General features: G+C 38.2%; 6 protein-coding genes across 7 annotated transcripts; 5 read left to right on the top strand and 1 right to left on the bottom strand.

Moving 5' to 3' along the window:
* The first annotated feature begins 1344 nt into the window (after window positions 1–1344).
* LOC125604550 (probable 37S ribosomal protein S28, mitochondrial) lies at window positions 1345–3219 on the top strand. The gene is made up of 5 exons (XM_048774866.1): window positions 1345–2209; window positions 2328–2410; window positions 2489–2600; window positions 2735–2787; window positions 2884–3219. The coding sequence occupies exons 1-5, from the start codon at window positions 1426–1428 to the stop codon at window positions 3025–3027; spliced, it is 1176 nt and encodes a 391-aa protein (XP_048630823.1). The 5' UTR covers window positions 1345–1425; the 3' UTR covers window positions 3028–3219.
* Window positions 3220–3798: 579 nt separating this feature from the next.
* LOC125604549 (probable receptor-like protein kinase At1g80640) lies at window positions 3799–6260 on the top strand. Its single transcript, XM_048774865.1, has 9 exons — window positions 3799–4257; window positions 4438–4611; window positions 4709–4953; window positions 5043–5175; window positions 5263–5326; window positions 5419–5515; window positions 5594–5672; window positions 5757–5875; window positions 5951–6260. Exons 1-9 carry the CDS (start codon window positions 4092–4094, stop codon window positions 6164–6166), a joined length of 1293 nt encoding a protein of 430 aa, XP_048630822.1. The 5' UTR covers window positions 3799–4091; the 3' UTR covers window positions 6167–6260.
* Window positions 6261–6398: 138 nt separating this feature from the next.
* On the top strand, window positions 6399–7687 carry LOC125604556 (ribonuclease 3-like protein 1). Of its 2 annotated transcripts, none has more exons than XM_048774872.1 (4): window positions 6399–6584; window positions 6768–6960; window positions 7089–7218; window positions 7308–7687. In XM_048774872.1, the coding sequence occupies exons 1-4, from the start codon at window positions 6474–6476 to the stop codon at window positions 7498–7500; spliced, it is 627 nt and encodes a 208-aa protein (XP_048630829.1). In that variant the 5' UTR covers window positions 6399–6473; the 3' UTR covers window positions 7501–7687. The 2 variants fall into 2 exon arrangements, with proteins under 2 accessions (XP_048630829.1, XP_048630830.1); XM_048774873.1 differs by having other exon boundaries at window positions 6419–6584; window positions 6771–6960.
* Window positions 7688–10070: 2383 nt separating this feature from the next.
* Window positions 10071–12979, bottom strand: LOC125604553 (protein RAE1). Its single transcript, XM_048774869.1, has 11 exons — window positions 12737–12979; window positions 12391–12477; window positions 12233–12310; window positions 11944–12137; window positions 11706–11847; window positions 11403–11483; window positions 11033–11161; window positions 10864–10941; window positions 10693–10764; window positions 10468–10548; window positions 10071–10363 (listed from the first exon to the last, which is right to left on the bottom strand). The coding sequence occupies exons 1-11, from the start codon at window positions 12785–12787 to the stop codon at window positions 10316–10318; spliced, it is 1041 nt and encodes a 346-aa protein (XP_048630826.1). The 5' UTR covers window positions 12788–12979; the 3' UTR covers window positions 10071–10315.
* A 113-nt stretch (window positions 12980–13092) lies between these two features.
* On the top strand, window positions 13093–18403 carry LOC125604552 (nuclear pore complex protein NUP96-like). Its single transcript, XM_048774868.1, has 6 exons — window positions 13093–13258; window positions 13448–15927; window positions 16004–16127; window positions 16243–16391; window positions 16603–16700; window positions 17089–18403. Exons 2-6 carry the CDS (start codon window positions 13459–13461, stop codon window positions 17294–17296), a joined length of 3048 nt encoding a protein of 1015 aa, XP_048630825.1. The 5' UTR covers window positions 13093–13258; window positions 13448–13458; the 3' UTR covers window positions 17297–18403.
* Window positions 18404–18746: 343 nt separating this feature from the next.
* On the top strand, window positions 18747–20470 carry LOC125604555 (DCN1-like protein 4). Its single transcript, XM_048774871.1, has 9 exons — window positions 18747–18831; window positions 18925–19015; window positions 19117–19191; window positions 19312–19348; window positions 19521–19604; window positions 19698–19758; window positions 19879–19985; window positions 20075–20140; window positions 20245–20470. The coding sequence occupies exons 1-9, from the start codon at window positions 18747–18749 to the stop codon at window positions 20338–20340; spliced, it is 702 nt and encodes a 233-aa protein (XP_048630828.1). The 3' UTR covers window positions 20341–20470.
* Window positions 20471–21989: the final 1519 nt, after the last annotated feature.

Genomic DNA, 21989 nt, shown 5'->3' with positions numbered 1-21989 from the left:
TACGTGGCATAGACCATTTGTGGCAATGTTTTTTATTCTATCGTGTGCTGGGATTGTAGGAGAAGTAGGGTAACGTCGCGCGGATCCACTGATGAGATAGTTATGGTAACATGACATTGCATGAGTTGGGAAAAATAATTGCCATGGTAGATAAAGAAAAAGGAAACTGAACTTATTTCAATGTATCATCGAGGACGAATATGACCGAGTAGTCTTAGTATTTTGAAATTTGTATTGAGAAAAAGACCAAAATAGCACTAAATCAAGTTTTTGTTCCCAAACTAGCACTCAAGGCCAAAAGTCACAAAAATAGCACTCAAGGGGTGGAGTTTAGGGTTTAGAGTTGAGAAGTGAAGTTTTGGGGATAAGATTTCAAATTTTGAAAAATAAAAAAAATTAAATTTTTCAAAAGATAAAATGCTATTTTGGTCATTTTAGTTTTTGAGTGCTATTTTTGTGATATAAACTTAGAAAAGTGTTATTTTGGAGATTTGCCCATTTCTATTTGTCCATCGTATTTATGACTATTCAATTTCTTGGTCACGTCGACTACTTACTTATGGAATGGCCTTGAAGTATGGAGATAGATGACCGTCATAGACTCATAATCTATGCGCCCCTATATAAATAAGCGAACCTATAAACCAGCAATTAAACCAATATAAAAGTCGTCAAATATAACTTTAAAAAAATCTCGAGAGCTCTTTTTACCTTCGATTTTTGGAAGATGTTTTGAATCTTTTGATACACTAAGTTGGAACAAGATGCAAGGAAAAACCATATGTTTGGTATTGAATGAGTTTTAGACACGTTTTGGTTGCAAGGTACTAGACTACTAGTGTCATGACATCAATGAACTCGTTCAATAAATACACATCCTTTGCTAAGCGTTGATCTTCATATGAGTCGACCACATACGTCTCTCCCTCTCTCTCTCGAAAATGTACCTTATCGTCAGGGAGCTAGCATTCAAAAGAGTAGCATCTTAAATCACATTTTGGGCCTGTATACTATCATCTACAATAGTTCATAATTCATAAGCGTAGGTTTTAAATTCATCTCCGACCTCATTTTATTGAAATCATTTTAATCATACTTTAGTTGAACCAAAAACAAATGTTGCATTTTGAAAAGAAGATGCTAGCGAATAAGAACCTTCCGAGTCTCTGACCTCACAAACGTAGGATTTTAGTTTCCTGAAGTCAGTAGTAATGATGATTGTTGTCTTCTCACTTTTACCGAAAGTTAATAAACCGTTCCCCCTCTAATCCGGCTCCCAAAATCGCATTTTCTAATTTCCGGTTTACAGATAACCGGTCTGACTCCATCACTTTCATTTCCACTTGAACACCTCCCTCTCTCCATCATCATTCATCACCAAAAAAAACCCTAAAGCACCTGGAGCCGCCGAGATCATCAGCTCCAATGGCGGCGCTTCACCTCGCCAGACGCAAACAAAGGCTACAATCTAACCCCTCTCTGTTTCATCTCTTCTCCACCTCATCTCCTCAAGACGGGAACGAATCCGGCGAACAGCCTCCTCAACAACCACCGTCGGATCTCAAAATCTCCTCCTACTTCAGTGGCATCAAGAGCAGCCTGAAACAACAATCTCAAGCTAGATTCGATGCCAAAGCTCAAACCTTTTCCGGCGGAGACTTTCAGGACATCAGGCGCAATCTCAACGAGTTCCGGCGAAGAGCAGCATCTCCTCCGGCGAGGGGTTTGCAGGATCTTTACAAGCAAACCGTGCTGTCTAAACCCAAACCCGAAAGCTCGTCTTTTGAGAACCTAAAGCAAAACTTAAGGCAGATGAGGCCACCACAAGAGACGAGGTGGTCTAATCTATCGAGCATTCAGGGGATCATGAAGGCGAAACGTAATGATAACAACGTCGGTTTGCCTGTTTCAGTGTTTGGGGAGGAGCTTGAAGAGAGGAAGAGGAAGGGAGATGAGACGGAGGAGATGAAGTCGGAGTTTATCAAGAGATACAACACTGAAGAGCTGGGGGAGATGCTGAGACGGTATAGACCAGAGGGGAAGAAAGAAGAAGGTTGGTTCTCGTTGCAGGAGCTGAACCAGAGGCTTGTTAAGCTGAGAGAGGTGGAAGAGGAAGCAGCTCAGGGGACGAGGAAGGGGCTTCCCTTCGATGATCTCAGGTTTGGTATTCAAGAAAAGAAAGCAGCCGAAGCCAGAAAATCACTAGCATGTACGTGTGTTCCTGACTTCCCCTGCCTCCTGCAGTGTTTAGATATTGATTGTTTCATTAGAATGTCAATTATTCTTGGTGTTGTGATTTAATTGGAAGGTTGATCTGCTGTTTGCAGTTCAGAACGTGGATCTTTTCAGCGTGTTTAGTGATACTCCTAAGTATTTGCTGGAGCCTCCCAAAGAGGAGCTAGTTCAAACTGTAAGTCTTTTCTTTTCTTTGTTAGTTTCTTGAATCTTTAAGCGTTTAGGCATTGATTATGTGTAAAATCAAAAGCAGTATTTCCACCCGGATAACATGTCATCTGCGGAGAAGATGAAAATCGAGCTTGCAAAGGTCAGGGAAGAGTTCAAGATGGCTGAATCCGATTGTGGTTCTGCACGTGTTCAAGGTAAATTTGAATCCTGCTAAAGGATCAATGTTTTGTCTTTAGCCATCAATACAAGGCTAATCTAATGGTGTAATCACAGATAATTTTATTTGTTACATAATTGGTTAGTGATCTCTATGGTCTTTCCTTTGTAGTGGCACAACTGACTACTAAGATCAAGCATCTATCTTCTGTTCTACATAAAAAGGTAGCTTTTATTCCTCTTTTTTTTATCTTCCTGAAGCTAGTAGAGGCGGTTTTCTATTATGTAACATAATTGTGTATCCTATGTAACCTAATCTAGGACAAGCATTCGAGAAAGGGGCTTATAGCAATGGTGCATAGAAGGAAGAAACTGTTGAAGTATATGAGACGAACGGACTGGGACTCTTACTGCCTTTCACTCTCAAAACTCGGTCTTCGTGACAACCCTGATTACAAGTTTTAAACAAATGAATCTTGATCTCTGTAACTCTCTTTTTGTTCTTTTCATTTTGGCAAAAGGGATAATGTGGGTCTTTCTGTTCCATCATTTTGGGGGAGAAGAGTTGTTGTGCTAGAGTTTATTACTGCAGGCTATATAGGCAAATAGACGAAAGTTGTGTGAGAAGTTTGATAATAAAGTTAAATTATAGTCCAATGTATATTATCTCAGAGATGAATTTATGAGTAGTTTTACTTCATCTTCTTGGTCTTGCTGGCATCTTGAAAGGCTTCTCTTTAAGATCCGTTGGGCCTGTTCAGGCTTACTATCTCGTTATAAGGCCCAATCAGTTCATTTTTGGAAAAAACGTTTTAATTTGAGCTGATTGTCAACTGTACAGCTGTGTGTAAGTGTATGTGACCACTTGTGTGGGCAATTAAAGTTGAAGAGGACAGACATAGAAAGTTCACATGAATAATGTTCAAGACTTTTGGACCTTTCTTCCAATATTTTTTTTAAAAAGGAAAAAATATATTCTTTGGATTCAGTTCCTTCAAGCATGACTTGTCCCTAAATCCGCATGAATTGAATTATGCACAGTGACCCAATCGAATCATTTGGAGTAATGTGCCTCAATGCAAACAAACCTATAGAGATTACTATATTCCTTTTTTTCTATCTCTATATAAGCAGAGCATTATCTTACCTTGGGATGTTAATTTTTGTTTGTAATCTACAGTAAAATACAAATTAATTGAGAGAATGGAGCATGATATTAATCTTCTCTATCAGTCCACAATTCCACGTCTTATCACCCCACGTCCGGTCTCTCTCTCTCTCATCAAGGCAGCACTCTCTTTTTTGGGTTTGGTTTCAACTTTTTACACCTTTTGATAACTGCCACATGAAAACCAAACCAATACACTGTCTTTCTCTCTCCGTTTCCCAACCCCAACTGTGTCCTGTCCTCCTCTCTTGTCTCCATCTTCAGACAAAGATTATCTCAAAGATTTCTTCCCATCTCCATTAAAAGAACTCAAAAGGAAGAAGCTTCATAATAGTTTCACTCTCTCTCTCTCTCTCTCTGCATGTTTGTGAAACACCAAACAAGAATGTGTCTCCTTCGTCATTTGCTGTTGCCTATTTGGGTTCTTCTGGGCTTCTCCTTCTTCTCCGTTGTTTTCGTTACTGCTACTCCCCAAGAAATCCCTATCTCTCAGGCTTCTCCTCGAACCGGAGGAGCTCAATCCCCAGGTAAAATTCAAAATCAAGCTACTGATTTTGAGTGATTGGGTCTTACTAGTTGAGTGCTAGAGGAGACCAAAAGGAATCGACTTTACATGAAATTGATACTATTTCTGGTATAACAAAAATGGAAACTTTCCACTGATAAAACAAAAAGTTGACCTTTTTCAATTATACACTTTCTCTCAGGACCTCCCATTGTCAAAGTGGTGATTCGCCAGGACCTGAACAAGAAGATTCTAATTGCTCTTATAGCCTCCTCAACACTCCTCTGTATCACAGTCATGATGATTCTCTACCTCTTGCTATGGAGGTACCGAAGTATGAATAACAACAGCTTCAACGGCATCAAGGGGAAGTCCGGTAATGTTAAAGCTTAACCCTTTTTACCCTTTACAAATGTAATCGTCTTGGTGTTGTTGCGCTTACTTTTTTTTGGTTCTTTGCTTATTATCTGAAGATTCTGTGAAGAGTAGTGGATCCGCGAAACCTGTTGTACACAAGGTTGATTCTGTGACGAAAGGAACTATCCCTGTCTATGAATACCAGCTGCTGGAGTCTGGTACAAACAAGTTTAGCGATGGTAATGTGTTGAGCCGAGGTGGTCGTGGATGTCTTTACAGCGCTTGTCTTGATGGGAAGTCTTCTGTCACTGTGAAGAAGCTTGATGTTGGTGGAGAGACAGACATTGAGAAACAGTTTGAGGTTTTGATCGGCTTCCTTCCACAGTATTTAACCATCTCATTTAATGAATCATATAACTCTTTTGGTTTCTTTGTTGAACTATAATGCAGAATGAGGTAGACTGGTTGGCGAAGATCAAGCATCAGAACATAATCTCACTTTTGGGGTTTAGCGTCTATAGGCAAACGAGATGTATTGTGTATGAGATGATGCAGAATGGATCTTTGGAGAGTAGGTTGAATGGTAAGGGAGATGATCCTAGTTTAGACATTCTTTGTTCAATCTTTTGACATTTTTTCTTACTTTTTTTCTTTTGGTTATAACTTGAAGGGCCTAGTCAAGGTTCAGGTTTAACTTGGCAGCTTAGAATGAAAATCGCGGTTGATATAGCAAGGTAAAAGTCCATTCATCCATTAGCAGTTTCCTTTGATCTCCAAGCACATTTGTATGCTTACAAAGTTTTCTTCTCTTTCTTTTTTAATAAAGAGGATTAGAGTATCTTCATGAGCATTGCCATCCTCCAGTAGTTCACAGAGATTTGAAATCGTCTAACATCCTTCTAGACTCTGATTTCAACGCAAAGGTAAAAAGATAAAAGCTTGATATGTATAATAATAATGTAACATTCTTCTTGTAATGATATGTTTGGTTCTCTATTCAGATATCAGATTTTGGGTATGCAACTGTGTTGATGACTCAGAACAAAAATCTGAACAGACCTTCTGAGTATCTTCTTGATGGTAATAAGCAACAACTAGTCTCTCACATTTTTCTTTATCTGTTGCTCATAATTGTCTCTTTGTGTGTTTTTCATCTTTTTAAAGGGAAAGTAACAGACAAGAATGATGTCTACTCATTTGGAGTGATTCTCCTAGAACTTCTCCTTGGGAAGAGATCAGTAGTGGAGAAATCATCAACTGAACCAGAATCCGTTGTCACTTGGGTACGTACAAACTTTCAAGATAATGTGCTTGAAGAATCCTCTTTGGCTTTTTTATGATCTCTATTTGTTGAACAGGCTGTACCAAAGCTGAGTGACAGAGCTAATCTGCCAAACATATTGGATCCTGCAATCAAAGGAACCATGGATTTGAAGCATCTTTATCAGGTAGCAGCGGTGGCAGTGTTGTGTGTGCAGCCAGAGCCAAGTTACAGACCACTTATAACCGATGTGTTGCACTCACTCATCCCTCTTCTACCACTTGACCTCGGCGGATCATTGCGAATCTTATAAAAACACATTTTCATTTCCTTTATTGTAATCTTTTCATTTTGAATCGAATGTTGTTGGTGATCTTGCGCTAAATTCCACTTTTATCTGTTTTTTATTGGTAATCGTATCAAGTAGTTTGGTAAGTACAATTAATTAGGTTTTTGACTTTCTGACCAAACACAAAAAAAAAAGACAAAAGCTTTTGACTTTGGGGACCAAACATAAGAAGACAAAACTCTGAGAGAAAGAGTTGTAATTAATTAACCTTATCCGTTTGTTCAATTCCCTAAGCGAGAAACTTGACGAATTGAGTTATGAGAGAGAGAAGATGGAGGAGGAGGATCAGAAAACCACATCAAGAAGAAGATCTATCATCATCAGTCTCAAAAACATTCCTCCTTTGGATCCTTCTTCTATCCCCCCAACACCCTCCTCTCTGGTAAATATAAATATATACTTTCTTCATTCAATTTTACTTCCAAATTCGATTGTTCTGTAACGTTCCTCGTTGATTTGGCTATTCTTTTTTTTAATACCAAAGACGTTTCCTTTGGAAAAAAAACATAAATCTCTGTCGGAATCAGTGATACTACATCTTAGTTTCTTTCAATTGTTTTGTCAGAAGCCAAGAACAATGATGGTGCCAGGTACTGTGCCAAAGCAGAGATACCAAGAGATGAGGCTTAAAGAAGACAATGTCAAGTCTTCCTTCTCTAACATTCAGATCGATCCTAATAGCACAAGAAGAGTAAGCACCACACAAGAGAATCACCCTGTTCTCAATCCTGTAGAAGATTCCAAATCAATATCTAAAGGTGTCACCTTTTCTTCATTCACCTCCCTTAGTCATCTTCTTGTTTTAACTTTTAGGTTCATCACATTACAGTGATTGGTTTTAGGTTTTGTTTTTTTTTCTCATACTGAGATTTGTTTCATTGTGTAGACGCTTGTGGTCCAGATGCGTCTAAGAAAGGTTCAGCAAAATCATTGTTACACGAAATGTGTATTTCCAAGAGATGGAAACCTCCTGTTTATGATTGCTGTAATGTTGATGGACCTTGTCATATGAGATTGTAAGTCACACATAACTTACCTGCACCTTGCTTCTACTCACAACCTTTTAATTTGCATGAACTTGGTTTATTTATGTTTTTGGGTCAAGGTTTACATATAAAGTTGTGGTTGAGATTAGAGATTCTTCAGGAACAACTGTTTTGGAATGTTTTGGTGATCCCAAACACAAGAAGAAAGCTGCTGCTGAGCATGCAGCTGAAGGAGCGCTCTGGTATCTTGACCATGTAAAGCCAAAGCAGACAAAAGCTGCATCAGTAACTCATCATCATCTACTCAGATGAAGTAACCTGAGAGTTTAGTAGACTAGTCATTATACATTTCTAACAAGGGAGGGATGCCTAAAGTATATTGCTATCTGTTAATTTGTTTTGGTTGTTGATCTGTATCAGAATTTGTTTTGGTCCTCATATCTCAATCCTTATGCTATTTTATAAAACTTGTAATGTGAAATCTTATTAGTTTTGTAAAGGCAATAAAACAAAAATATCTCAAAACAAATAAAGCAGCCAACAGCCACTGCTAGTCAAATAAACATTTTTTGGTTCTTTTTGCAGTATTTTTCTAATGATGAAGGCGGTGGTTTATTATTACTCTTGTGGGTTTGGTTCTAAACGAAACTAAAAAACCACCTGTTTCTGAAAATCACAGGGTGTAGTGTTGCTGGATAGCCTCTATGTCAACCCCCTTCTGCTTCACTACTGATTCAATGGATGACGACGCTCTCTTAACCTGAAAAATTACAAGAGAATAATTATGCCAAGGTCATATTCTTAGGAACAGAAATGTTATGGATTAATCAGTTGCTTAGAGCCTTGCCCTGCAACTTCAGCTCGTCTCTTGGCTTGATCTGCTATCTCTGAAAGTTCTCTATAAGTGCTCTTGTCGTTGAACATCTCTGAGGGTTGAGCAGGTTGCAATCCATGAAGGGTACGTTGAGCTTGTACCAACTGTTCTTCTCTCTCTCCCTTTCCATAGTCTCCTTTAAAGTGAAAGCGGTCTAAAACAAAAGGAACAAAGTTAGAAACAGTACTACTGCAGAAGGACTAGTGTTCTTGTTAACCTCACCTTGTTCTCAATGACGTATCCCAAGCTCTACCACTTAGTGCATGCATATCTGATGATGAACTTAAGTTTATGCATTTATTACCTGTTCTGGAGCGCCTTTGCTGACGCGGTGCCAGTTTCCATTAGCATCAATGTAAGTGGTAGCAGTACGCTTATCCACAGGATTAAAAGGAAAGAAATGGACTTCAGTGATACCTTCTCTTGCTTCTCTGGGATCTCCAAGTATTCCTACAATACAAGCATCCTGATTCTTAACTCTAGAGGCTCTTGCTGCATTCACAAGAAACTGTTTCTTGTCCAAATCTTTGACAAAAACCTCAACCATACTCTTGTCAACAGTAAGCTTGTTGAGTGTAAGAGTTCCAATCTTGTCACTACACAAAACAGCCATCCCAGCCATTTCTTCAATTGATGTCATCCTCTTTGTGATAGCTCCTTGTTGAGAGAGATGGTGAGATCCAATAGCCATTGTGACAGAGAGAACAGTTGGCATTGCAATAGAGATACCTCCAATGAGAAGCACAAGAAGATAGTCTATACCATTTCTATAAGCACGGTGTTGAATAGAATACATCACAACGATCCCAATGATCATACCTATGGCGATGGAGCAGTTGCAGAAGTTTCCTATAGCAGTCAGCACTTGTTGGAAATGGCATTCTTGGTTTGTGCTGTCTACTAAATGAGCAGCTTTGCCAGAGAAAGTGTGAACACCAACAGCTTCTAACTCTCCTTGTTTGCAGGTGGAGCCTGAAGTTTGCAAGTGTTTTATATCAGAGAGAGTGTGAAGATGATTAGCAGTTGTAGTAGTAGGGGTGGGCACTTTATCCGATATCCGAAGTGGCACCCGAACCCGATCCGAAAAACCCGAACCGAAATCCGAACCGAAGTAGCAAAATACCCGAACGGGTATTGAATTAGGAGAGATTGGATACCCGAACCCGAATGGATAATATCCGAACCCGAATGGATATCCGAAGATAACCGAACATATGTATAATTAACCTTATATTTTTAGTTTACATCTCTTATTTTATATAAAATATTTATATTAATACTACACATACTTTAAGTTCATATGATATACATGCAATTACGAAAAAAATGATTTAGTACTCACTTAAAAAGCATGTCAAGTTTTTTTATTTCAAAAATTAACAAAAAGTTACATCCAAAATTTTAAAACAATAACTAAATTAATGCATTTTTAGTTTTAAAATGTTATGTCCAAATCTATTAACCATTTAATCTATTAAAAATAAAAAAAAGTTAAGTAAAATTTATATTCTTAAATACAAGAAATTTAAGAAATGAAAAATTTAATTTTTTTTCAAAATCTAAATATCCGAACCCGATCCAAAATAACCGAAACCGAACTAAAAATACCCGAACCCGATCTGAAGTATAGAAATACCCGAACGGGTCCTACACCTCTATACCGAAATACCCGAAAATCTGAAATACCCGATCCGAACCCGAACGGGTACCCGAACGCCCACCCCTATGTAGTAGTGAAGGAGCGGGGGTTTTTGCAATGGGACAAAGTCCAGGTCCTTCGCTTTACTCCCGCTTCCACTAATCAACTCCCATTTGTTTTTGTTTTTCTTTTTCTTTTCTCTCTCTCTCTGTATTCTTTTGCTATATTAACCCTAGCCATAACCATATTTCGATACTTTATTCTTGCTCTCTCCGTTCAAGGATTATAGTTTTTTTTTTTCACAAAAGAAAAAACATGCGTATATTCTATGCAATATGCGTATAATGTTGTCCATTTAATCCTAATAACTGGATAATAATTAATATATTAAGAGTTCTAGAAGCGTTTCATTATGTTTCAGAGGGTAGTAGTACTTAAGACAAACACAATTCCAAACTGAGCCGAAAGGAGAAACATCTAAGACAGAAAGATAATTTACTTGATGGGAAAGAAAGACTCTACATTAAAACAATATCAAGACAGCTAAAAGCATCATCCACCACTTATTATAAAGGAGGAAGACATCCTCTCTCACTGAAAGCAATTAGCTAATCTCATTTTCTGCCGGTCGTTACTCTTGGCTTCGCCTTGACCTCACTTTCCTGCAAGTTCAGCCATACAAAATTAGTACACACTAACTACTAATGGTTAATGTTTGGAAACATGAAGCAGATTTAATGAGTTGAGAGTTGCACACTAAACACACCTGTGGAAGGTGCAAGAAGATGCTGCTTTTCGCAGTTGCTGGGTTGTGATTCTCTGCACCTTTGCTCCAGTCATAGCACGACTACAATACAAAAATGTTCAAAAGAACATTACTTTCTACTCTATATTCTCCAAAGTCATTTCTATATTATGATAAAAATACACTTTTGATTTTGCAGATTTAACATCATATAAAGTGAAAACAAAGAAGATGTAGCATACATACCGCATATGCATATATCGACCCGTCGTGGTTAAACGAACTGCAAGGAATTGGCTGACTGCACCTTGACATGGCCTGACATTCATCAGTGAACAATGCACTCAACAGTTAGATATTATGTTATATAGAAGACACAATAGTTAAATGAAAAGCACATAAGCAACATGATATTACCTTGAGTCTTTGTTTACTATCCTTGTCCCAGAAATTGAAAGCCCCATCTGAGCCAGCAGTGGCAAAAGTTCCTTGTACCTTCATATTACACAACTCAAACAATTAACATCTGTACAATATACTTTCATGGTGCTGAAGCTTTAAGACTACTGAGTCATAGAGAGCTTACCGGGTGGAAGTTCAGAGCGTTGACAGAATAGATCTCATTCCCATCTCTGTGGCATTTGAATGTGAAGTTCTTGTTCTGTTGAGAATCATCCAAATGATGGACACCAACTCGCCCTTCAATTGAACCAACCTATATAGAGAGAGCATCGGATCTGGTTATATACTTGACAGTTTCTGTGATCTAGATAAGATGTGACTGATGAAACAACTTCCAACACTACTATACTTAATTTGTTACTAGAATAACCAACAGAAACTTCTCAAGCTTGAAAAGGATAACGTTTAGTATAATTACAAGCACGTGAGATCAATGTCCTGTGCCATCGAATTAACCAAACCACAATCGAAAAGGATAATATAAGAAGACATACCAAAAATCCTTGCTGATCAGGGAAGGCAGTAACACACCTCGTCTGGTACTTCAGTGGTGACACGATTCTCTTGAACTCAGTCTGCAGTTTACCAAATTAATCAAAAGTTCAATACACAAGTGGAATAGTAAATCAGATGGTCGAAACGCTTTCATGAGCCACCAGAGTAGTTATTCGTAGGATAGACTATACATGCATATTCAATTGATCCATCTGTTGCTAAATTGATCATCTATTTGATGATCAGCAGTCTTAGTTAGCACCCAGAGATCACGCACAAAAGTCGTAAAACAGAAAACAAACCTGAGGATTTTGCAAGTTGAAGACAATAAGATTCCTATCTGCAGTTCCGACAACCATCAGAGGGTGTTTCACAGACAAAGCATAGCATTTATCTGGAAGCTGTTGGGTATGCACAGGAGTTTGCTGCCTTGTGTCCCAATATCTGGAAAGGAAACCAACATACATTCGTTTTATTATCAGTCAGGCAATTCTATCATTTGTTTGATTTCGTAATAGACATTAACAAATCAATCTTTACCTCAATGTTTTATCCCAGCTTCCAGTAACAAGGAGATTCATTCCAGGGATCCAGGCCATGTCAACAATAGGAGCATCGTGCATAGCAACAGTAACAGGTTGACCGCCGGACAACAAGGGCCACATTTTGGCTTGCTTATCACAACCTCCACTAAAGACAGTGGTTCCATCATCTTTCCAAGCAGAGCACAAGACCTTAAACACAAGAAAAGATATACACAATCATGAGATTATAAGTAAAAGGGAAAGCAAGATAACGAAAAAAAAGATAGGAAGCAACAAGAAATTACCGGCTGATCATGAGATATAGATGCTTTAGGAGCACTTGCTAGAGAGGCTCCACTACGGGATATTTCCCAACACCGCACCTATAACGAGAGACGAAGCAAATTCAAACACTAGAATACGAATAGAGGAGAAACAAAGAAAGGAGGGGAAAGAACAAAACCTGATTGTCCCAAGAGGTGGCGACAAGAATATCGGCTCTTGGGCTAAAACTTAAGCTGGAGATAGAATCTGCGGGTGATGGAGTAACCTGCACGAAAAAAAGAAACCATTATGTGAAATTTGTAGTACAAGTATAAAAAGATTGGAACTTTAATAGAAACAAAAGTCTCAAGAACACGAGTTACAGCTACAAAGCAAGACAGTTAAAAAAGGGTTTTCGCAGCAATAAAGAAAGGAGCAAACTTTGTGAGAATCCAATTTGGTCATTAGTTTACACACTCCCCTAAGCCAAGAGAAAGCTCTTCGATCTCTCAGTCTAAATCAAACAACGGCCATAGAAGAATTACCTCAAAGGATTTGTTAGGATTAGTATTGGCCGTCGCACCAAAGGTAGCCATTTTACCTAGAGAGAGAGAGAGAGGGGACGTTCGTCGGAGATTAGACGTTTCCGGAAAGCAGAAGACGAAGTGAGTCGGAAAAAGAAAGCGAGACAAAGAAGAGTTTATATATAGAAAGAAAGATCCTCCGCCCTGCGTCTAATTGACGTCCGGCGAAGCGTTGTTCGGACGCTGAAAAGGAAAATGTAAATGGGCCTTATAATTGGGCTTTGGCCCAATATTTATTTAGTGTTCTACGGGTCGGGTAGGAAAACGGATCCACGGATCCTAACCAAAGCAGGCAGATCTGACAAAATTTGAGAGCTCTGCCTCCCTCCCTCTCTACAGCGTCTTAGATAGAAGAAGAAGGGTTTTAGACTGTCGCCGCCGTCCTTCAGCGCCACCGTCCGTGAGCGGTGGACTCTCTCTCTCTCTCTCTCTCTCTACCTTGGTGGTCAATCACGGCGTCTCTTTCTATTCTTCAAGCTCCAGGTAACTCTTTGGACTATTGATTGTAGCGATTCATTGTTTCTTTCACTGTATCGACTTGGTCAGTTGATTCATTAAGTTTCAAAGGAGTGTCCTTTGCATTGCTTAGGGTTGATTGAGCTTCCTTTTTTATCTGAACTTATCAAGTTTAAGCTTGTCGTCTCTTAAGTTCCCTATACTCTTTGTTGACAGAGATTTCAACGATGGCTACAAGTTTGGACTCACACAGAAAGATCCTTTTTGATGGAAATGATATCAAAGATTCATTGCCTTCCTTGAACTCACCCGACTACTTCTTGAAGCCATCCATGAACGAGCTGGTCCAGCGAGAAATTGAAAGCCCTGGTTATTGCAGCCGTGTTCCTGATTTCACCATTGGGAGGATCGGTTACGGTTTTATCAAGTTTCTTGGAACTACAGATGTTAGAAACTTGGACCTGGATCAGGTTGTTAAGTTTCAGAGGCACGATGTGGTTGTTTATGATGATGAGAGCTCCAAGCCTGCTTTTGGCGAGGGGCTTAACAAGCCTGCTGAGGTCACTCTGATCGTTAACATAGCTCGTGGGGAAGAGCGGGCTGGCTTTGTTTCTTATAAATTAAAACAGATTACTGAAAGACAAGGGGCAACTTTCATCTCGTTTGTTCGTGAGATGGGTTTCTGGAAGTTTTTGGTTCCTCATTTCAGCAGATTTGGGTTGAGTGATGATGAGGCAGAAGATATTACTATGGATGATGCCCCACGTTTGGAGAATCATGTGGCACTGAATGGTGACATGGTGGTAGCTGACGTTGACAAAATGGAAACTTCCGAGTCTGAGCTTTCTCATTCTCTTCCAGCGCATCTAGGACTTGATCCTGGAAAGATGAAAGAAATGAGAATGCTGATGTTTCCTAGGGAAGATCTTGACGAAAGTGAGGAGTTTGGAGATCAAACTTCTTTCCCCATGACATCATTGACTAAACGAAGGGCAAGAACTTCACAGAAACATTCTCAAAGAGATACTCATCAAGATACTCCACCGGTTGTGCGGAAAACGCCACTTGCTTTGCTGGAGTATAACCTTGGGAATGATAAAAGCTCCCCAGGCAGTATCCTGATGGTCCAACAAAATAAGAACCTGGCAGTCAGAAAGTCGAAGATGGGAGGTTTCGAGCTGGACATCAGCCATGAGACGCCATTAACTGATAACTATTCCCGCAATGTTGTAGATGCAGCATTATTCATGGGAAGGTCGTTCCGTGCAGGTTGGGGACCAAATGGCGTGCTTCTTCACACTGGTAATCCAATAGGCAGTTCTAGTTCCCAGAGAGTATTGTCTTCTGTGATCAGTGTAGATAAGATAGCAATTGACAAAGTGGTTCGGGATAAAAAGGAAAAAGTTCAGAAAGAACTTATTGACTCTGCATTTGAGACTCCCTTAAGTTTCCACAAGGAATTGTATCATGAAGAAGAAAAAGAAGTCAGGTTTGGCTATTTTAGTCTTAAACTTCAGAAAGTTGTCACTGATCGTGTGGTTCTTTCAGATATCTGCCGAAACTATATTGATATAATCGAGAAACAGCTGGAGTTTCCTGGGTTGTCCACCTCTGCGAAGCTCTTTTTGACTCACCAGGTCATGGTGTGGGAACTCATAAAAGTTCTCTTTTCTGAGAGACAGAGTACTTATGCAGCTTCTGATAATGAGGAAGATATGATGCAAGATGTCAAAGAAGAGTCTGCGGAAGTTGATACAGAAGCTCTTCCACTTATCCGAAGAGCAGAATTCAGTTGCTGGCTCCAAGAATGTGTCAGTCACCGTGTACAAGAAGACGTGAGTGATCTAAATGGTTCTGGCTACCTTAAGCACTTGTTCTTTCTTCTAACGGGACGAGAGCTTGATTCAGCTGTGGAACTTGCCATATCTAAGGGAGATGTTAGACTTGCTTGTTTGTTGAGCCAGGTTGGTGGATCAACTGTAAACCGCGATGATATCATGCAGCAGCTTCACCTTTGGGGAAGGAATGGGCTGGATTTTAACTACATTGAAAATGATAGAATTAAGCTTTACGAATTGCTTGCTGGTAACATCCACGATGCACTACAAGATTTTGCAATTGACTGGAAGAGATTCCTAGGGTTGTTGATGTGGCATCATCTGGCTCCAGACAGTTCCTTGCCTGTCATCTTCAGAAATTACCAACTCCTACTAGATCAGGGAAAGGCTCCGTGGCCAGTCCCAATATATATTGACGAAGGACTAGCAGATGGAAATGTAAGCAACACCAAGCATTCTGACCTGTTGTATTATCTTATGCTTCTGCACAGCAGAGAAGAGCAAAAAATTGGTTTTCTGAAGACTATGTTCAGTGCCTTCTCTTCAACTGACGACCCACTTGACTATCATATGATCTGGCACCAGCGAGGAATATTAGAAGCAGTTGGAGCTTTCACTTCAGATGACCTCCATGCTCTCGATATGGGATTTGTTGCACAGCTTCTCTCTCAGGGCCTTTGTCATTGGGCTATCTATGTTGTTCTTCACATGCCCTACCGCAAAGACCGTCCATATCTACACTTCACTGTCATTCGGGAAATCCTGTTTCAGTTCTGTGAAACTTGGAGTTCTGTGGAATCACAGCGGCAATTTATCAAGGACTTGGGTATCCCTTCTGAATGGATGCACGAAGCTCTGGTAAGCACACTATTCAAAACCGTTTTCCATCTTATACTGATATGCTGATTGCTGTTTGTTTTTGCCTCTGTTGCAGGCAGTGTATTACAATTACCATGGAGATTTCGTAAAGGCTCTTGACCACTTTATCGAATGCGCTAATTGGCAAAGAGCTCATTCCATTTTTATGACATCAGTTGCTCATTCATTGTTTTTGTCAGGTAAGCTTCTTCATTTCCTTATGGTGCAGACCCAATTGCTCAACTGGAACACGATTCCGGTGCAGTGTAGGAAGGATCTGTTTGGATTGATCTGTTTTATCTTTAATAAATGCAGCTAACCACTCAGAAATATGGAGAATTGCTACTTCAATGGACGACCGCAAGTCTGAGATTGAAAACTGGGACCTGGGTGCTGGGATTTACATGTCATTTTATTTACTAAAGAGTTCACTGGAAGAAGATGCTGATACAATGCTAGAACTGGTACGTCTATGTCGTAATAATCTTTATATTTGAGATTCAACTCGTAGAGCTCTCAAATTGCTTAAACTTTAGTTAGGCAGCTGCTTAAATCTTGTACTGATACTCAACGAAATTGCTTTCAACTTCCTATGCTCATGGAAATGATGATGATCGTTTTCTTGATGTGTGAATTACATGCATGACATGAACAACACAACTTTTGCTTCGGCAGGATTCCCCTGAGAGCAGAAACGAGTCGTGCAGAAGTTTTGTCGGTCGTTTAAACGAGTCATTGGCTGTTTGGGGTGATAGATTACCGGTTGAAGCCAGGTACGTACTCCATATATCTCACACTTGCCCGTAGCTTAAGAACTAGTCACTACTTGCAGGCACTTGTTTGGTCCTTGTTCATTCATATTTTCCACTGGATTGTATAAGATCCTACTAGGTAGACCTAGTCTTACATATAAATAACCTAGAAAGTAATACATAATGGAGCAGTTTTGGATGGATCCTTCTAAATTTGGTGGCATCCATAGTAATTGCTCCTAAACTAAGGCAGTTGGCTTCTGATGACTACATAGCTCAAGTTTGCTGTGTGGACAGATACGGGTCAAACATCTCACACACATTCTAAATTGATTCACAAAAGGCATGTTATTAAATTTGGTTACAACACACTACACGTAACGTACAAACTCTCTTGGTATGGCTGCAGAGTCGCATACACAAAGATGGCAGAGGAAATCTGCGAGTTGCTTCTATCAGGTCTGAGTGTGTATCCTGATAGAGACTCTCAGCTAAGCTGTTTTATGACAGCCTTCAAAGCTCCATTACCAGAAGATGTAAGATCATCTCATCTGCAAGATGCTGTCTCTCTCTTCTCTCTATATCTCTCAGAGACAGGCCACCAAACATCAGCTTAGTGACCCATTCATTGCTTATTACTCTTTGAGGAGGAGGGTCTTTGTGTTTACTACTGGTCAGTGGAAGAGATTCGGTTGACTTTGTCATCTGTTTAGAAGCGTGAATGGTTTTGATTTTGTCATGTTGTTTTAGAAAATTCCCAAATCTTATAAATATTATTGTTACACTATCAGGTAAAAAAAAATAGATGTAAAAGGGAAAGTCTTTTCTTAGAGAACTGAAAAAAATGTAGACTTCTCGATGTTTTTTTTTCACGTGAAAACTCCAATATCATAAATTGCAATCCATAACAGAATCGAGAAAAGCTAAGATTAAAGATATTGGAGTTTCACTCCCACCAACTCCGGCGCTTCTATTTCCAACATCACCTTATGTAATCTGTGTGACGCCATACAGTCTTCCTGTTTGTGGTATATAAAAAAACTTAAAAAAAAATTAATTTGATTATCTAGGTTATTAAAGTTGATTTTTTGTCATACATCTGTTTAAAACTCTAGAATTAAGTGTGCTTGGGTAAGTAGTAAAAGGATGGGTGATCCAGTGATTCGTGATACCGTGCGTGCGAGTAAGACCAAAACACACAAAAAATCGTATGATTGCAAGATCAGTAAACAAAATTTTTGGACCTTGCACCGTCAAATGGGATGGAGATCACAGACCAAATAAACGGGACGTAAATGATCCATTAGCCATGGACATCGGGCGTTACATTCTTACCACCGGACCAAGAAACACCAATATTACATTTCAGAGTATCGGGTCGCCACTTCTTCTTCCCTTTGCACAAAACTGAAGTTGCTCTTATCCCATTCCTATCCGATTGATGCACCTCAAACCACTGTCTAGCGTCTTCGTGAATCTTAGCAGCAGTCACATCTGTCTCGGTATTGTTTTTAAATGTAGAATTTTTCTTCGTTAGAAAGTAGATTATAAAAGAAAATTATTTGAGATAACACAAATTTAGAAATATCTGATTAAAATACACTATTTAGAAAATTGGTAAACTGATATTAAAAAGGAAAAAGGTAAACTGACAAGGAAAGGATTTTTATCAAAAAGAGAAAAGGTAAACTGACAAAGGAAAGGATTTTTATCAAAAAGAAAAAGGAAAATATTAGTTTTAAAAAAAAAACTTTAGGAAAATATTAGTTTATCTCGTTAAAAGAAAAATTGTATAAAATCATATATATACATATAAAAAGACCAAGAGAAAAAAGAAAAGAAAAGAAGAAGACCAAGAGAAGAGAACTCGACATAAGCTACTACTCTCTTTTTCTATTGCTTTGCCCTTCCTTGACCTAGAAGATTGAAAAAAACTTCCCGTCGCTCTTTTCCTGGTAGAAATCGCCTTGTCCCCGCTGATAAAGTAATTAATCAAATACACTCTATATGTAGTTTATATTTACTGTTCTGAAGTCTCAAATAAAGTGCACTTTGGTTGCGGTTTAGATGCCTCGTACTGCATCCAAGCCGACGAAGAAACGGAGTAAACCTTATACAGTTACCTCTTCAGACACGGATCCTGTTCCCTCAGGTATAACAAGAACATAAGGGTTTATATCATAGTCAAATTTGAACTCGGTTGAATCTAGCAAGTAAGTCAACAATCTTTGTGTGTTTGGTACAGCTTCGAGTAAAACTAAAAAGTCGTCCAAAGAGAATGATGAAAAATATAAGTTGTTTAATAAGTATGCCAATACATCTTCTGGTATCATTGAGTAAGCACACATGATCACATTCCTCTTCTTGGTATTTATAATGCAACTCAATTTACGAACAAGGTTCTAACACTTTTCTTCTTAATTATTGCATCAAACAGTCCAGAAGGAATTGAGAAACTTTGCTCCAAATTGAAAGTTTCTCATACTGATATCAAGATCTTGATGCTAGCTTGGTAACTAATCAATTCACCAATATTTATTAATTTTCTTCTGTTATATATATATGTAACTCTTAGTTCCGAGCACAAGTCCATAACCTTAATACCTTAGTTTCTTAAACTCGTTCCTTACAGGAAAATGAAGGCTAAAAGACAAGGTTACTTCACAAAGGTAATAGCATTGTTCTCCCCTTTACAATATATATATGTATATATATTATTTGCAAAAAAAATATATGTGTATATATGGCTTCACATGATTCCATCAAACCCTTGACCTTAAAATTAGGTTCTTGTTTTTACTTTTGTTCGTATGATCTTTACTCGCTTGACACCTATAATAGGCTGAATGGAGAAGAGCACTCAAGGCGTTAAAGGTTGACACTATCAAAAAATTGAAGAAAGCCCTTCCTGAGCTCGAGAAAGAGGTTTGATATATTTTTATTTTTATTTTCGTATTGATTAATAGCATGTTCTATATATATATATATCCTTGCGTTAATGTTTCTACGTTATTTCAGGTCAGAAAGCCATTGAATTTTGCAGACTTCTATGCTTATGCCTTTCGTTATTGTTTGACAGGTGAAATCATCTACTCCGTCATGAGCATGATATTATATGATTTGTGTTTTTCGTTTTGTGTGCTTGTGTGACCTTTAACATAAACATAATAACATTATATTATTATTATTATCCATCCAGATGAAAGACAAAATTGCATAGACATTGGGACTATTTGTCAACTCCTAGATATGGTCTTAGGATCAACATTCCGTGACCAGGTTGATCACTTTGTCGACTACCTAAAGGTTTGACTCCACTATTTTTTTTTTGTCTTCAAAACATCTTCTTTCAAAGTATTTGGCACTTGTAAATGGTATCATCTCATTGTGAATAGATCCAGAATGATTACAAAGTCATCACTATGGACCAATGGATGGGTTTTTATAGATTCTGCAATGAGGTACGTACTTTCCATATATTTCTATATTTCCTCCTCCTCCATGGCCATCCTCTTTAACCAAACGTTATTTGCATCTAATGTGATATTTTTTTAAAACATTACAGATAAGTTTCCCGGACATGACCAACTACAGTCTAGAACTTGCTTGGCCACTGATTCTAGACAATTTTTTTGAGTGGATGCGCGAAAAACAAGCATGATAGTTTCCATATTTGTCAAACTGTTTTAGTCTCTCTAGCTTCAAACAGCCTCCATTTTTCACAATAACTTCAAATTTGATTATTGTTATCATTGATGAACAGAATGTTATATATATATATATATATATTATTTGCAAACTTATATATGAGTTCTGTATTCAAATATTCTGCTCTGCTATATTTGCAAAATAATAATTTAAAAAAAAAATATTTTATCCTTGCTTGTTATGATTTTTTTTTTTTCATAAACGAATTAAGTACCTATCATAATTAAGTCTCAGGCCTTAACTGCACGAATCGCTTATATTCTGTGCTTTATAAATGAACATCGGCGGTACGCTGCTTTAATAATTCAGTATATTATGGGGTCCGATATAAAGCTTAATATTCCTTTATCTTTGTCTCAACTTTTTTTTGTCTTAAAGATTACCCCATTTTCTTTTTAATTGACTTAGAATGATCACTTTTCGTTTCTAAGTGTTGAAAATGATTGTATCAATGACCATAGAAATAGTGAGAGCTTATTATAATACAAACTGCTGGAAGAACATACCTGAAAGTGGAGATCCACCTGTTGGAAATATAATCATGATATATCATGCATGGAAGTCTCTTTCCAAATTGGCCCCGCGTAGAATACCAAGATAGTTGTCAACTCTACAAGAAAAACAAAGCAAGAGTTTAACAAACACAAGTGATGGAACATAGAACTGCCACTAGCATTCCACATTTTACCGATGCAGAAACGAAGTATTCAAGCTACGTAGCAAATCAGTTTCAATATACAAAAGTTTACCTTGACTTGTTTTTTAGCTCGGAGATTGTGTAAAAACGACTCCTTGGTGCATATTTACGAGCATAGACAGTCACATGTACAACATTCCAGATATGTTGTTTCTCGTTCTTTAGTATGTGGGTATGACTGCTTGTTTGCACTAGGGGTGGGCGTTCGGGTACCCGTTCGGATTCGGGTCGGGTATTTCGGATTTTTGGGTATTTCGGTATAGAGGTGTAGAACCCGTTCGGGTATTTCTGTACATCGGGTCGGGTTCGGGTATTTTTAATTCGGATTCGGTTATTTCAGATCGGGTTCGGATATTTAGATTTTGAAAAAAAAATTAAAATTTTCATTTTTCAAGTATCTTGTATTTAAAAATATAACTTTCTGTTAACTAATTTTTTATTTTTAATAGATTGAATGGTTAATAGATTTGGACATAACATTTTAAAACTAAAAAGACATTAATTTAGTTATTTTTTTAAAAAAAAATTGGATGTAACTTTTTGTTAATTTTTGAAATAAAAAATTTGACATGCATTTTAAGTGAGTAGCAAATTATTTTTTCCGTAATTGTATGTATATCATATGAATTTAAAGTATGTGTAGTATCAATATAAATATTTTATATAAAATGAGAGATTTAAACTAGAAATATAAGGTTAATTATACATATGTTCGGTTATCTTCGGATATCCATTCGGGTTCGGGTATTATCCGTTCGGGTTCGGGTATCCAATCTCTCCTTATTCAATACCCGTTCGGGTATTTTGCTACTTCGGTTCGGATTTCGGTTCGAGTTTTTCGGATCGGGTTCGGGGTGCCACTTCGGATATCGGATAAAGTGCCCACCCCTAGTTTGCACTGTTTC

The sequence above is a fragment of the Brassica napus genome, unplaced genomic scaffold (genome assembly GCF_020379485.1).
Source record: "Brassica napus cultivar Da-Ae unplaced genomic scaffold, Da-Ae ScsIHWf_562;HRSCAF=843, whole genome shotgun sequence".
In the NCBI taxonomy this organism is placed as follows: Eukaryota; Viridiplantae; Streptophyta; class Magnoliopsida; order Brassicales; family Brassicaceae; genus Brassica; species Brassica napus.
This window is presented reverse-complemented; position numbering and strand designations above follow the sequence as displayed.